The following is a 16,458-nucleotide window of genomic DNA, read 5'->3' as shown; positions in this document are numbered from 1 at the left end:
GAGTCTGATTTACATATACTGTTAACTTCTTTACTCTTTTGTCCATATCCTTTCTGGATTACAATTTCAAACCATAATGCTAACATTTTAATTAGTCTTATTTGACTAAGTGTTAGGCACCATGTCTAGAACTATTGACTTAACCTCTACCTATTGCTAACTTATATCAAGCTCAGATTCAACTCACCTATCTTTGACTTCATATTTGACTTTAGAATTTTCAACAACTCCTTTCCTTATCTAAGTCTAGTAAGATATTTATGAATTCTTCTAATTTTTATCTACTACTTACTCCTCATATATATATATATATTACAACTCGTCATATATCCTTCCTTATACCCTTAAATTATCCAAGTTCATTTCTATTGTTATCTTTCTCACTTATACATTAAACAATCACATTCCTCAAATCTAATCGCCACTTAACTTCTATACCAAAATCGGCCACCCGACATTTCCAGCGTTCATGTTCTCAACTTGACTACTAACTGTCTACTTACTTATTATTATCTCCACCAGTCTTATTCTTCTTTTTCCAATCTTCTCTCAAAATTTTTACTATCCTTTAATCATTTCATTTTATGATCTAATCCAATTGGCCCGTGATATAAATAGACAGCTTTCAAAAATAATTTTCTATATAAATAGTCAATTTCAAATTATTTATCATAACACAATTTGAATTCAAAATTAAAATGGGGTTTTAAATTTAAAATGTCAAATAAATAAAATGAAAACAAAAATAAAAAAAGTTTATATTTTTGAATAAACTCTAAAGAAATTCAGTAGTTGTGTTGGAAACTAGACACAAATTTCTAGTTACCTCAAAGTTATTATTTATGTTCATGAATCTACCATACCAATGAAAATCCTCTTTATTCTCTACACTATCCTACTCACTGACAGGAATAGAGTTCACATGAAAAGTAATGCATTGGGTGATCAGGCCAATCCACTACTATCCAAGTATTACTCCATTCCCTAGCCTAAGGGTTGATACCTGCTTTAGCCCCTACATGCATCGTGATAGATTTATCTTATTGTCTAATACTTTCACTTCAAACCTTGAATTACTCCTTCTATAATCTTTGATCTACGCTATAGGTGTGGATTTTCCCACCTCATAGGGACCAGTGCGTCCACCATCCCTAGGGAGGAAAAATCACACCGTTTCTTTCCTTATGTTGGTTACGGCCGATCCCAACATAAAGAAATTTCCTATACTTCGTAGTTGTGTCCTAGAACCCTAACCTAAGCTCTGATACCAACTTTGTCACGACCCGATTCCATGGGCCGGACCGGCACTAGGGCCTAGGTAAGCTTAAGGCCCCCGAGGCCCGTAGTAAGCCTGAAACACTAACATTTCTATCTCAATATAATTATATCATCTATGTTAATACATGACTAATTATTCACAAATTCTACAACTGCAGAGTCATTAACTACTAGATATACATAGCCTTTTATACATATAGTTACATAATAAAATTATTACGGAACTAGGAAAATTTCTCTATTGCTCTGCGCCGAAGAAACATAGCCTAACTCAAATTAAAGAAAACTTACTTCCTGAAATTTCAAACAAGACATGTGAGATTTCCAAGGAGTAATAATTTTTGCACCACACACACAGTCACACAAATGTGTAAACATATTAATCTAGTCATCCGACTAGTTATATGCTCACGCAGCCAGTCACACAAATGGCAAGTCATCAGCACTCACAATCAATAACATCTTCATATAATCACATCACGTGGAAATTGGTTTGTGGCGTCACCGAAACCCCCGATGAGCCGTCCTCCCACATGGCCCATCCTCTCATAACGTGTGCACCAAGGAGCCGATCCCCCATACTGGCCGACCGGTCTAATCCTCACTTGACCAGCCCTCTCATTGTTTTTCCATTCCCTCTTTTCTTTTCCATACCAACAGGAGGCAACCCGGTCGTCTCCATCAAATCTAGATCATCAGGCGCTCACAACAGGAGGCCACCCTGCGGGCTGCGATCAAATCTAGATTATCAGGTGCGCCCAATAAAGAAGCCAACCTGTGGTTAACAGTAACGATAACAGTAGGTGCACACGGGGGCGCCGATCTCCCATTTTCCCGGCCGACGGTCACATATCATATCATAATCAGGATCCATATCACAGACCGTCCTCACAAACCCATGGTGACCCACTTCATCCCAATCCCACACAAGCAAAGCACAGCAATATCACAACACAATTAATTAAACATTGCAATTAAATGCAAACATATTGATCAGTTGAACATCATAATGAAAGGCACAATTTAACATCCATTCTCAAATGCAATTAAATAATTAAATAAATAATATTATCAATAAACAACAACGATAAAATAACACTAATAATAATAATAATAATAATAATAATAATAATAAACAATGATAATGAAAATAATTAAATAATACTAATAATGAGAATGAAAATAAATAAGTAATTATGTAAATAATTAAATAAATGATAAAGATAATAAATAATCAAAGTACTATATTTATTATGTACCAAATTATAAAACTAGTCTAAATAAACTTATTAATTATGTTGTTAATTAAAATTTAGTCTAATTTCTATTAAAATTTCGGCAGCATCTCCCCTAAAAATAAGACTATCTACCTGTTTAAATATCATAATAATATATTGTATATTTATCAATCAATACACACAGCCCATCCATCGGGCAATTCCAATCAACTAATCCCGTCCGCCATAAATTTATTTTTCTATCATTCGATCAATCATTTCAGACAGCCAATCAGCTTCAAGCTACAGATATCATCCATCACACTTACATATACACACTTAATAATCTCAAATCAACTAATTAACAATTTATATTAACCTCTAAGCGTGATTCAATAATATTGTTAATTGCCCCTATAACTATTTACTTTAAATTATGATTTCCCCTAACGATATTTATTAAAATTCCTAAATTGACTTACATAAATATTAGCCAGAAATTCTTATCTCATTATTAAACCTCCTAATTATAATTATAGCGCATGTAATTTATTTGTCAATGTTCTAAACCAATTTGCTATTACGTTATTCTAAAGAACCTAAACCAGTTATCTAATCATATTCGCTATCGCAATTACCACATACTAACCAATCTAATCTTATTTACAAAGGACTATAAATGTTCTATATATTTTAAAGCTATTTCTATACCTAATTTCTTATTATTCAACTTAATCTATTTAATTACTCAATTAGATTCATTAATCAATTAATTCTTTTTTTATATGTATAAAAAAAAATTGAGAATTTAGTCTTAGCGCGTACCAATTAAGAATCGGGCGACGATTCCGAGATCAGCGTGAAGGGAAGAAAATCCTGTCTATCGAGGCCTCACCGAAGTGTCGCCGGCCGGTCACCGGACCGCCGCCGCCGCCGCCGTGCACGGTGGCCGGAAAATCAACACCGCCCAGAAAATTGCAAGGTCACCACCACCTGACTCCAATTTTCGCGAGGAGTTCAAATCTACCATCGGTTTGATGAGGCAGTGGCTCGTTTGGCCGGATCGACCTCCACAGTCACCTTGAAGCCGCCATCCATGGTGGTTCGTCAAAACTCAAGCAAAATCACAAATCAATGGAGGGGAATTGTTCACGTGGAGGAGAGGAGTCGATCGAGACCTTCAGTTCACCTTGAGCCCGTCGGAAATCGCGAGAAGTCGCCGGAGATCAAAGGGTATGACTGTCGGAGGAGATGATCTCGATTCGCGCCGCTGAAGGTCCAATCGGAGCGAGGGGAGGTTGGAAACGTGACCAGCATCGCCAGAAGAACCGATCGCCGCCTTCATCTTGTTGAACGGTGGCCGGAAACGCGAAGGAGAGGGAGAGGAGAGACTGTCGCGCGCGCAAGGAGGAAGAAGGGAAAAAGAAGGAGAGAAAAGAAAGAGAAAGAAAAGGAAGGAAGGAAAGTGGGCTGGGCCATTCCGGTTCGATTCAAACCGGTTCGGTCCGATTCAGTGATTGGTCTTATTTGTTTGGTTTTCGAGTTTTTCACTCGGTTTTCGGCCTAATCGTATGGTTTTCGAAAAAATCAATTTGCGTTTCGAGTCCGGTTCAATTTATTTTAATTATTTTAATTAGGTTTCATAACATTTCCTCCATTAACTAAATAAGAATAAAAAATATAGTTAGTAATCATATTTGATTTTTAGGAAAATTAATTTATATATATATATACCTACTAGATTAATTGCTGGACTTTCAGTTTATTACTCGAGAATTTAACTGTTCTCGATTCAAAGTTTTCGACATTATATTTGGGCTTGGGCCCAATTTGCAAAATTTGAACTCGAATTAAAACTATTCACTATTTATGGCCCATACCGTCAAAAATTCAAATTTTGATTTTAAAAAAATTCAAAGGTTTCGAAAATAAAAATTCGGGGTGTTTCGGTATTAAATATTTCATATGAAATAGACAATTATAGAAGCTGCAATGGGCAAGTTAGAAGGTAGTTAAAAAATCAAAAGGGACAAGAAACAGCATAATATGTAAGTTAGAAGCTACAAAAAAATATTACTAGGGTCGATGTATTACTGCAAGCCAAACAAAAATCCAGAAAAACAATTGAGTAAAATTTATTCTGCAATTCCCATGAGTAAGGTTAACATCAGCTACTTGAATCCATGAACATCAATGTGCAATTCATATTTTGCGTTTCCAAAGAATTCTAATCCCATTCCATTCCCATTCCATTCCCAATTACAATAATTGCTTAACAATGGGTAGAAAAAAAAAAAAAAAAAAAAAAAAACCTGAAACCAATGCTTTACCCACCCCAATGTGACACCAGCCGCCCCGCCCCACCTCGTTCCTCCTATTTCTATACAATGCTTCTTCTAACATGGATTTTTCTGATGTAGTAATGATATTTTAGGGGTCACTTAACGGGTGACTTAAGAGAGACCTGTCACCTTCTACTTCTTACTCTACTTATAACAAAGAGTGAAAAAAAAAAAAGCTAAAAAGCAACATAAAAATTTCATGCTGCTTGTTCATCAAGGAGACTATGGTCAGAATTACTAATCTCAATGTGCTGAAGACGACACATTATTTGTCAGTTCGGCTATCTGATTCTCTTGCTGTTTTTTCAGATAACTCTGAGCAGTTGCAGTTACAATCTTGAAAAAAAAGTTCAGGAGCATAAGCCACACAATGGTGTTCCATAAAGCAGCAAATGAGAAATCCCATTTTTTCATCTGGAAAAACCAGACAATAAACCAAAAGGCGCAAAGTCAAATCAGATTAGTAATACAGGTAACTTATTGTGTATATCCATACAGCATATGTTTGAAACTAAATTGAGCATTCTATGGTTGATTCACCCAAGGACATAGTATACAGTTAGATGAAGTTAATAAAGTACCTTGTTATTAGAGGGTAGAGGTGGCACAGGTGCCATATATTTTTCTTTAATTGCATGGAGTTTGGCTACGAGATCAGGCAGGATAGAAGCCAAACCAGGTACGAGACTGAGTATCATGATCAACTCATTCTCAATCCAGTTAAGGAGCTGATTATTGCAGACAGAGATAATGAAAACCGTCTGCAGAAATCAATCAAACAAAGAATTAACCAGAGAGCATCTGAAACATTTCATCGAGGAAACAAAAAATTTCACTCTTTATTTCCCTCCTACCTCAATTATCTAAAGCACTATGGTTACAAGGAGAAATTTAAAGCAATGTACAAGCAGCAAACTACAGAACTACAGCTTCCATCTAGAAGCACAAAAAACTCATCTTAAAATATTAACTGCTCCAACATACACATATACTTTTGAGCATTAAATCCTCCATAGCACAAACCTGTATATGAGTCTTGACAAGTGCCTTTCCAATCAATGTTGCGAGAAAAAACTTCCAAAATGAAATCCCAAATTGTCCACACATAATTCCAGCAAGGTCGAATAGAGGATTTGGCACCTAAAATATTAGAGTTTATCAGCATCACGTGTTAGTAAACTATGTAAAAACACATCATAACTTGAGGTCCATTTTTATGCAACAAATCGTGTTTTGAGGACGAATATAGAGTAAAATAAATGATAAGTAGGTCTGGTGTTCTGCTGTTAATAACTGGGGATTTTCATATATAAATAGTAGGGGTTTATTTGAGAGAACTTGCTAGTCTGAATAAAAATTTCAAGTGAAAGCAGGAAGACATGCAAAATTTCCATCAGCAATCGATGTGAACTTTAAACAATCTCATCTTTTTACAAAAGAAGTATATCAGAACAATTCTAGGTGTCGGTTCTGAAATACTGAAAGCAATTTTATTGAAATTTACCGATGTGAAAGCTTCTGAAGGTCATAAAGCTGCTTTATGGCAAGAAAACTTTATCGAAGGAGAGTAAGAGCTTCGAAAGCAGGTATAGGTAAGTCATCGCTCAAAGGAAAAAAATTGTCATACATCCATTTATATGGACTACTAGAAAAAGTAGATAGCAAGACAAACTAACCGAGGCAAGTAACAGAATTGTGAGGAAGTTCAGATGTTGAGCATGTGATAGAAGCCAACGTTTAATTGTATTAAGGTGAGTAGCTATTATTCCATTATCTTCAGATGAGGAAGCATTAAATTCTTCCATGGCTTCTAATTTGTTGCCCGATATGCTTGCTGCATGAAATAAACAGTTGATTAAAATAAAATCCACAGTAAAAACATTTCATCTTATATAAATTACAAGGACAAATACAGTAATTAATTCACTGAGATAAAAAGAAGTACCAATTGTTATTCACTAATATTTAAACACCTATCTATGTTTCTTGTGTCAGTTTCCACCACTGCCTTTGACATTTGACCACAAGCAGCAAAGGAAGAAAATGTAATTATAATGATATGAGAATATTCATTCTTAAACTAGACATCATACAATAACCAAGGTCAGCCTTCCTATATTTTATTGCTTCAGGAACATATGGGATGTGGGTAACTATAACTCTTGATCTGTAACAACCCCCCACCCCAAAAAAAAAAAAAAAGGTTAGGACATGAGCGGGACCAGGACAGGAGCATTTAAATAGCAATCCATTCTCCACTTCCTATTGTTGGCAAGCCTTACTTTATATGTGTGTTTACTGCTATAGCAGACATGTTGCAAGATCATTTGGTATATTTATGGAGATGCTATGCTCAATACTAAGCAGTGTTATCCAGCAATTTGAGATTTTAGAGCACATCAAGATATTTGGTCATTTGGACATCAGGAATATTAAAATTAGCATTCTTAAATGAAGACCAAATCACCAATCTTTGCCACACAAATCTCATTTCAGATTCTGAACAATTGTATTTTCTTCCCACCAAGTGATTCAAAGAAGCAGACTCCCAAAGTCACTAAATTTCTGAACAAGAATGTTTTCCCTCTTCTCTTTCCAAATACCAGAGCAATCCACAATCTGAGTAGCCTAGCTATGAAGTAACTTGGCATGCACAGAAATAGGATACATAAAGAAGGTGCCATCTAACCTCATCATCTTTAGGAGAACAGCATTCGGCACAATAACCTATAAAATACTAGTTCTCAGATCATTAAAAAAAAAAAAGGGACTCTTGCAGGGGTTGGCGCTTTCAGAAGTCAAGAAGGTTTCAGAAACCAATTCGTGCAATATAATGCAACCTTAGAGTGTTCTTATTCCTATGAAGTTTATATTGACCCTTTTGAGTAGAGTCTTAACCGCATGATTAGGCAATTACAAGTAAACTACCGAACATGAAATTTAAAGCATACCTGCTCTGGAGATAAAATAAGGAGGAAGCTCCCCAAGTGCAGTCCCCAAACCCCATAGAACAGCCTCTATTTGGACCTGTGGCAATATGCTGCTAAGTGGGACACGCAACCCATGTGATGATGGAAAAACTGGGTCTCCAAATTCACTGCAATCTTTGTCAAGCCATGAAGGACCTCTTTTCAGCTGTATTGTATCATATACAGCACTTTTTAGATCAACTCGGCCACACTGCATTGCTTTTATTGTGAACAGGGCAATATGAGGGCCCAGATAAAGGACAAAAGTGTGCAAACCAGACCCTGAAAATTAATGTGTGTAAGAAAAAGAGAGAGATTAAATTGGGAAAAATAAAGATCTGTATGATTAAATTGAGAAAAAATAAAGATCAGAGAATTTCTTTGATGAATAAACTACATAAATGGGTCTGAAAGTTCAAGCAATACTAAACGGCAGCTGCCACAACTTCAGAAGCACAGTACATAAATGAGAACCATGCAACTTTGAATTCAATAGATCAAAGGAAAAGGAAAACAATGAAACAAGGCATTATAAAGCAGAGTTCTATCATAAATGAATCTCAGTAACACTAATCATGGATGGGGACATAAAGAAACATGGCCATAAAAAAAAATTAACCACCATGCTGCAGATGAAGATATGCTTATCATCCAACTATGAATGCAATGTTTATCTCTCATTCTTACAACTCATATCATGAAGCAAATAAAATACAATAAAAGTACCTCCTTACTTGACATGATACATCAATCCTTTGAAAGAAATTTACTGTTACATTATTGGAGGGTCTTCTAACCCAAATTAATAGCTAAGTCAAAAAAAATCTGTAACACACTAATTTCTGCTGGAAGCATTTTGATACTGAGCATGCCAGAGCTTTATAGAAGAACTTCCTAGTCCAAAAATACTAAAGACATTCAACTAAAGCTGCCTCCAAAGTTAAATCATTTACATTGCCAGGGTTAATTCTCCTACATACTGCTCTTGATATATCCAAATAAATTGCTTACCAAGACCAATTGAAGATGCAACTCCAAGAGCAATCCACCATAATCCAAACCGAATATAATGAGAAAATTCCTCGATATGCTGCAAAAACTTGACATGAGGTAATCACTATTCCCAAATCCCAATATCTTGTTAGCAATAAGACGATAGATCATAAGAAGGATTTAATACCAACAAAAGGAAAAAGCTCAACCACAGGGCCTGTCACAAATGCAGTGACAATATTTCATTTTTTTGACTTGTGCTCCCTTTAGTAAGGAGATAATAGTAGTACAAATACACAAGCAAATAAAATCTTACACAGGGCAATGGAAGTAAATTTGCTTTAACAGGAATGTAGAAAAACCTCAGACAATCTGAAAACTATGGTTACCTTTTCATGAGGGCCATCAATGGTGACTAGTAGAATTCCAAGGGCTGCCACCACAGTGCTTATAAGCATTAACCAGCCACCTTTTGCCAAAAGATATAATATTGATTGTTTGCAATATTGAATCATAGCCAGAATGAAAAACTTTAATGTTTTGAATGGTTGTGTTGTTAGTGTCAGATTTTCTAGTTCCTGTTGATGCCTCTCATGAAGATCTGCAAAATATTTGGTAGGTGTTAAATCAAATCTGGATACTTTATGGTGTTTCTTCTTCACCCAAGTCTTGAATTAAAAAAAAAAAAAATTACAATGACCATAAAATTTTCCAATTAACGTAGATAACAACATCATTTCGTCCAAAAAGAATGCATTAGAAAGCATAATGATAATGCTAGTAAATTAAAATTTATCCAGAGCATAAAATCAACCATTCACATCATATGAATGACAGTAAAACAAAAACGTACTCAACCTAATAGATGCTCCTTGTGCAGGCATGGAGAAGTAAGGGACGAATATCTTATACTTTGAATGTTCTACTTTCTACATTTGTCGCCTATATGGCTGTGAAGTGTTCACCAGAATCCCAATTTACCATGATGACGCCTAAACGGTTTAGATTATCCTGTTTAGAGCTACAAGTTCTTCATCCTTTCCATGTTCCTTTTCAGCAATCAAACCTTATAACCAACAAGTTCTTCATCCTTTCCATGTTCCTTTTCGGCAATCAAACCTTATAACCTAGAACAACTAATCTCATGCTTTTTGATAGAATAACAATAATAGTCACTTTGATAGAATAACAATAATAGTCACCCTGTAGTTGCAATATACAACTATAGCAAGTGACAGTTGGTTATTAGCTAAACTACCAAATGGCAATTTGAAGTGCCTAAATCCTCAAAATATTAACTTCACTGGAAAACCACCTCTTAGAAACAGAAAAATCAAACTGTATTACAAATGTTGCAACACCCCCATTGAACAAATTCCAAGTTTTAGTCGGCATAAATTTATTTCCTTGACGAAGAACTGCGACTTCGGAGTTATTTCCCCTTTTCTTCGTATAATCTCTTTTTTTTTTTTTTTTTTTTTGGGCCGTTCGCAAATAAATGTCTACGACTACGAAAAACCTAAAACCATTAAAAATCCAGTGTTCTAAAATACCCACAAGCAAACTCGAGTTAATAGCAAAATTTACAATAGAATTCACTAAAAGCTAAAAAATCCGTTCAATTTAGACCAACCCATGTTAACAAAAAGCTCAAAGATGAATGCTCGAGCTGCTAAAAAAATTTGCTTTTTTTTTTTTTTAATCAAACCATAGATCGGATTAAGAGAGTTAAAGAACACATGGATCGAGTTCTAAGATACAGAATCCATAACAACAAGTCGAGCAAAAATCGAATTTCAAAAATAAGGCCGTGGTATCACGATTCATCTTTAAAAAACAAAACTTGGATACACAAGCACAAAATTAACAACGACAAGAGTATGAAACCATATTATACTAAATAAGGAAAATTTATTTTTGAAATTGAAGGACTTACCTGAGATTGATATGTCCATGTTTTGAGAAGATGAGGTCGCTCCTTTGCCGGACCCCATGACCATCAGATAATACAACAAAAAATCTCTATCCTTTTCTGCTTTTTCTGTAAATTATCCAACACAGATACTAAATGGGTATGTTGTGGGACAGATTTCGGTCTGAAAAAGAAAAACAAAAAACAGGAGGCAGGAATGAATTAATTTGTGGGATTTGCAACGAACATTTCTGTGCTGTGTGTTAATTTTGATGGTTTTGAAACAAATTGGAGATCCAAATATCAGAAGAAGGTCCGAAAATTCAGAGAAAGAAAGTGAGGTATAGGAGCTTTGCCGCGGAGATCTCGCAGCAGAGCTTTTATCGCTCTTCCTCTGTGAGATAAGACTTAGGAGTCGTCCATCGTCGCAACGCGTAATATTTCTACCCTGGTTATGGTAAGTAACCCTGCTTTTACTCGCAGAAAATACCGAGGGGTAAAATTTTATTTAAAATTTATACTCACTGATGGAGGATAAGGACATCCTGTTTAAACAAAAGATTTAATTCTCGAATTACTTCAATACCCCCAATTTAACCAATATTTAATTTTTTTTAGAATAAATATTTAAGTTTTTTAATTTTTCTTCTTGGAAATCATTAATTATTTTAGGTGACAATTGGAGTTGCTACTGTTATCAGGATTTCCAAATATTAAAAAAAAATACTAATAATTAATTTTTGTGGCACATGAATTATAAGAAATTAATTAACTCATTAAATTGATGAGAAAAATTAAATACGAGACACTAAAATAAAACAATAATCTCTAATTAATATGCTAATTATTTACTTTTTTATAGTAATTTTTGAACTTATTAGATAACTTTTAATATTGATTTATTTGATATATAAACTCGTCGATAGCTAAAAAATCTATTTTTTTAATATATTTTCCAATAGAGAATTTCAATTTATAGTTAAATTTAAATTTTTTATATGCCAACATTACCATATACTTTTATTATTCATTTATTAATGAAATGCTTTATAAAAAAATACAAACAAAATAAAGGTTTACAAAATAACGACAGCTGTCTCGTGTTTATTAGTTTACTTGTCATTCTTATAAGCTAATTAATACTTTTTTTTTTTTTTTTATCATTGTCATTTGATAGAAACACAGATGGTTGAGTACGAAAATGTATTTACGAGTTACTTAAGCAAAGTCATGCCTTCCTTGTAAAGCAAATGACAAATATTTCTTTTTGGCAAACCATCTATATGTATATATATTTTAATTTAAATGATACGTGTTCATCAAATGATCATCCATGAATGATGTGATAGGAATATCCTTGTTTTTTTTTTTTTTTTATTATGCTAATAATAATCCATTTATACCATTGGAATATCCTAATATAAAATATAGTTATAGAAATAAGTTAGCTGCTTGCTTTCTTGTTTGTTTGTCAATAAAGTTATGGGACTTGAAGCTTTCAAGAATTTTATCAATTTGCTAATTTCCGTAAAATGGCAATATTTAATCAAATAACAAACTTGCTTACCTTAATAAGGTATGCACAATCTATCGGTGTCAAATATTATTATTATCTATAATAAATTAATAATAATATCTTGAACAAAAAAGAATTAGAATACTGAGTGCAAGAAAATTTATGATAAATGTAAAATTATGATCTATTTAAATTTACTAATTTTTAATAATGTCATTAGTTTATAACCCTAATTTTCCTCTAAAAAATCAAAAAAATAATAAAATTTCGAAATTTTATTATTTTTTTGATTTTTTAGAGGAAAATTAGGGTTATAAACTAATGACATTATTAAAAATTAGTAAATTTAAATAGATCATAAATTTACATTTATCATAAATTTTCATGGAAATTAATGATTCAAATATTTATATTTGTGATAAATAAGAAATCCCTAAAATGATTATGCCAAATAGAAAAATCAATAGAATTTGCATAACTAGCTATTTTGAGTAATTAATTATTTTAGCAAGTTCAACATCTAGTTTATTATAAGGTTAACCAACTCTATTCTACTTTTTTTGGCTATTACAATTGGTGTTCTAACAAATTTTCAACAATAAATTGCTTATATTTATTTATTTATTAGCTAATATACATTTTGGTAATTTTAACGTACAACGTCCCTTAATTGTGGGTAGACCGACCCCAATTCCAATTCTACATACAAGTCAACGAGCGTGTGCAAGTCAAGCAAGGGATAAAGTAAGGCTTTGGTCAACAACAAAAGGGTCAAAAGCAAGGATTTTCTAATCTAAGGTACAATTAAGAACAAATCCATTCGATCTCATTTGCTTGAATCAAGATCGTCCATTTAGATGCTAATCACCACAATATTATTCAAAGGGATTTTATTTAAAAATAATAATATTCTTTCCGTCCACAGTCCACTATAATTAACATAATGTTGATTTTTATTTCATTACAATCACTCTCAGATATTACATTTACTATTTTTTATAATATATACATTAATAATTAATTTCGATGATTAGAGCATTATATAATATTAAATTAATGAAAAACAAGAATCATTAAACTAAATATATATCATTAACAGAAGTGGGCAACTAAATAAACTGAATTATGTCTTAATGGGGTGCACGTGGCGTGCATCATAAGTCACGGGAACACAGCATTTTTGTTTGGTTTTTTTAAGGGCTAAAATATTAAAGAAAGGGAGACTGTTTCTTATCTCGCTTCAGTTAGATTAATCTTTAAGCAAGTTCATTAACTATTATTATTAACTTTGAAAAATCTTGTGTTGCCCAAATTTCAATGTCTGTTTGATGCGTATTTCGTGGGGCGTTGGGACCAAAGAGACAGAACAGAAATGCCTTTTGCTTATTACAAAAGGATAGTTACGAAAACCATATCCTAACTGCAAAATAACTACAGAAACAACAATTTTATTAATTAAAACCAAGAGTCTTGCCATTTATAAAAAGAGACATCTTGTTTTATAGATGGTCTTCATTAAAACTTTTTTCGACTGTGTCTACGTATATATATTTAGGCCTCATGAAAGAAAAATAGAGAAAGTACTTTTTATGAGTATTCAAAACCATGTATATCTTTTTTTTTTTTTTCTTAAAAGGTTTATTTATTTCTTATTAAATCATTTATCATAAATTTTAAATTCTCCTATTCTTGCACAATCAAAATATGTTGTCAATGAAATTTGAAAAAAAAAAATATAATTAACACAGAAAAAAAGTTTTCTATTGATTTCTTGCATTAAAGGAAAAATATTAATTAATAATAATATGAAAAAGAAAAACAACATCTCTTAACGCCGTGGCATGTCCTCTCAAACTTGATCACGGGTTTGGAATTAGAACCTTTTCTGGAGGCCCATTTCAAAATTTTGGACGTATGATCCCTGCCCACAAAACTATGGGTCTAATGGGCTTGAAACATGGAACCATAAATTATTACAAATTTTCTTCAGTTAGGGGCTTGATGATGGGCCCATAGTAGGTCGACAACATGTAAGAGACGTACGCTAGTTGAAAGTCCTTTAATGAATATTGGTACACATATTTAAAATTCAAACACGTCCCATTTCAACATTTAAGACATATATGGAACTGTCTGTTGAAGACGACCTTTACTTTAATTAATGGGCTCCATAATTTGGTTTACACAACAACTTTTCTTTTCTTGTCGTTCTTTCTTTTTTTTTTTTTTTAAAAACTGTGACCATTAGTTATTACTCTTGGCACCCAAGCCATGCGCACAGAAATTATCTTAGCAGGGTCTTCTATTCTGTCCTATTCTTTCACTATCACAATCAAAAACGTAGAGATTTGTTCCAAAGAAAAAGATAAACACGGAGAGAAAAAAAATCTCCTCTGCGGCACTTTCGCTTTACATTCATTCATTCATGGAATGCGGTATCCAGGTTGTATACATGAACCAATATGATTATCTGGCATTGGACGACCATGATTTATTGTAAATTGAACATAGATTAATTAGGTATTCATGTATAATTAAGAGCAACTTGTATATATAATAGCCAATGAAACTTTGATTTAATGGCGAAAAGTGGAGGCAGCTAGGAATAGAAGATTAGTTTATGCCTCGTTTGTATTTATCCCGTCTTTACAAATAATATAAAATTACAACCAATAACCAAAAGTATTTAATATCTATTGTGGTAATACAATTAGGCTCCTAATTCTGCATGTGTGTACCAATATAATCAATGGACGCAAATAAAAATTCATACCCTTTAGCTTTATTATCTTTATATCCGCTAATGAATATTACAACCAAGCTGCTTTAAGGAAAGAATAAATCTTGAAAAAAAAAAAAAAAAAATTTTCCTCCTTCACTGGTGTTCTTTTTCTTTGGCTCTTTGCAGAAGAGAAGAATTAGTGAAAAGAGAAGATGGGGGCTGTGCAGTCCTTTATATCTTTTTGGCGTGGGAGCCATATGAAACTTCTCATTTAGAGACAGTCTACTTTTCTAAAACATCCTTATTTTATTTCTGTTTGCTTTTGTTTTATGTTTTATACTTGTTCTCCTATATATACCTTTCATGGCCAACAAGGAAAGTAGAATATCATTACCCCATTATGTAATTGTTAATTGTCGATGTTAAAGCAAAAGATTTTCTATTTGGAATATTTTTTAATCTATATTATAATTAAATACTTCTCCTCTCTTTAATTTATTACTATTATTATTCTGCGTTAGTTCGATGTTGTTGTTGAAAATTATACATTTTGGATAAAAATTTAGAAAGAATTCTTTAGAAGCTAATTAGCAGTACTAATCTTTAATTTAAGGCGTTTAATGTTTCAAAGACTCAAAGAACACGAAATGTATTGCTTCCATTAAGATTACGTGATAAGATGCATATGTTTATTTCAGTAGTTGGAAATTGTCAAGACTGGATTGAGAGGTTCAGCTTACTTCTAACTATTATTGAGTTTTTTTTCTTAATTAATAAAAATTTTGTGCTCTTACTCATCAAAATTAGAAAAAAATTTTATAATTTTGAAAATTCGAAGTAAGAGATATTTGATTTTCACTGCCACTGAGTACGAGCAAAAACCAAATGGCACGTAACTGTTATGTTGATAAGAAAAGGTAAATAATTTGATGTAGCAGCAGAAAATAAGTGAAATGTAAAAAGAAAGGAAGAGACAAGCTGTTGGTTGCGACCTTTAACTTTTTTAGTTGTCACGTGGGAGTTGGAAGCTAATGGTCAAGAACTATATTAGTAGCTGTGAAAACTGAAAACTGGTAGTAGTACTTTTTGTGGTTATCTTCTTACATTACAAACAAAGAAAATTTGACCAAAATTCATTTTATCGTTAGGTGAGAAAAAATGTCTTTTCCGCTTTATTAGATTCATAAAATCCAAATTCTAAATCAATAGCTCGTGACTCTATCAAATAGTACTGTTTTCTAAATAATACCAACTAAAATTATATTCATCAACGTTAATCGTGTAAGTCCCAGACATGAAGCTTTCTCTATTCTAATATATATATATATATAATGAATATTTATATATTTTTATTTTATTAATTAGAGTCTGATTTTTCAGGATTGACGAAAGTTTACAATATGCAGTGTGTTACTCTGCCCAGGCTAGTTAATTCTGGGTAGTTTTATTTCTGGGTGCGAACCCTCCTTTGTATGAAAAAAACTTTACAATATAAATTTTTTTTATTAT

At 32.8% G+C, this 16,458-nt stretch overlaps 1 protein-coding gene across 2 annotated transcripts; it reads right to left on the bottom strand.

The window, feature by feature from the left end:
- Window positions 1-4,606: 4,606 nt before the first annotated feature.
- Window positions 4,607-11,145, bottom strand: KMS1 (SNARE associated Golgi protein family). Of its 2 annotated transcripts, none has more exons than XM_012214214.4 (8): window positions 10,736-11,145; window positions 9,189-9,400; window positions 8,818-8,905; window positions 7,789-8,088; window positions 6,514-6,671; window positions 5,861-5,977; window positions 5,419-5,598; window positions 4,607-5,251 (listed from the first exon to the last, which is right to left on the bottom strand). In XM_012214214.4, the coding sequence occupies exons 1-8, from the start codon at window positions 10,797-10,799 to the stop codon at window positions 5,081-5,083; spliced, it is 1,290 nt and encodes a 429-aa protein (XP_012069604.1). In that variant the 5' UTR covers window positions 10,800-11,145; the 3' UTR covers window positions 4,607-5,080. The 2 variants fall into 2 exon arrangements, with proteins under 2 accessions (XP_012069604.1, XP_012069605.1); XM_012214215.4 differs by having other exon boundaries at window positions 8,818-8,896; window positions 10,736-11,144.
- Between the last annotated feature and the right edge of the window lie 5,313 nt (window positions 11,146-16,458).

Source organism: Jatropha curcas, chromosome 7 (genome assembly GCF_041381405.1).
Source record: "Jatropha curcas cultivar XTBG-Jc1 chromosome 7, XTBG_Jcur_1.0, whole genome shotgun sequence".
Classification (NCBI taxonomy): Eukaryota; Viridiplantae; Streptophyta; class Magnoliopsida; order Malpighiales; family Euphorbiaceae; genus Jatropha; species Jatropha curcas.
This window is presented reverse-complemented; position numbering and strand designations above follow the sequence as displayed.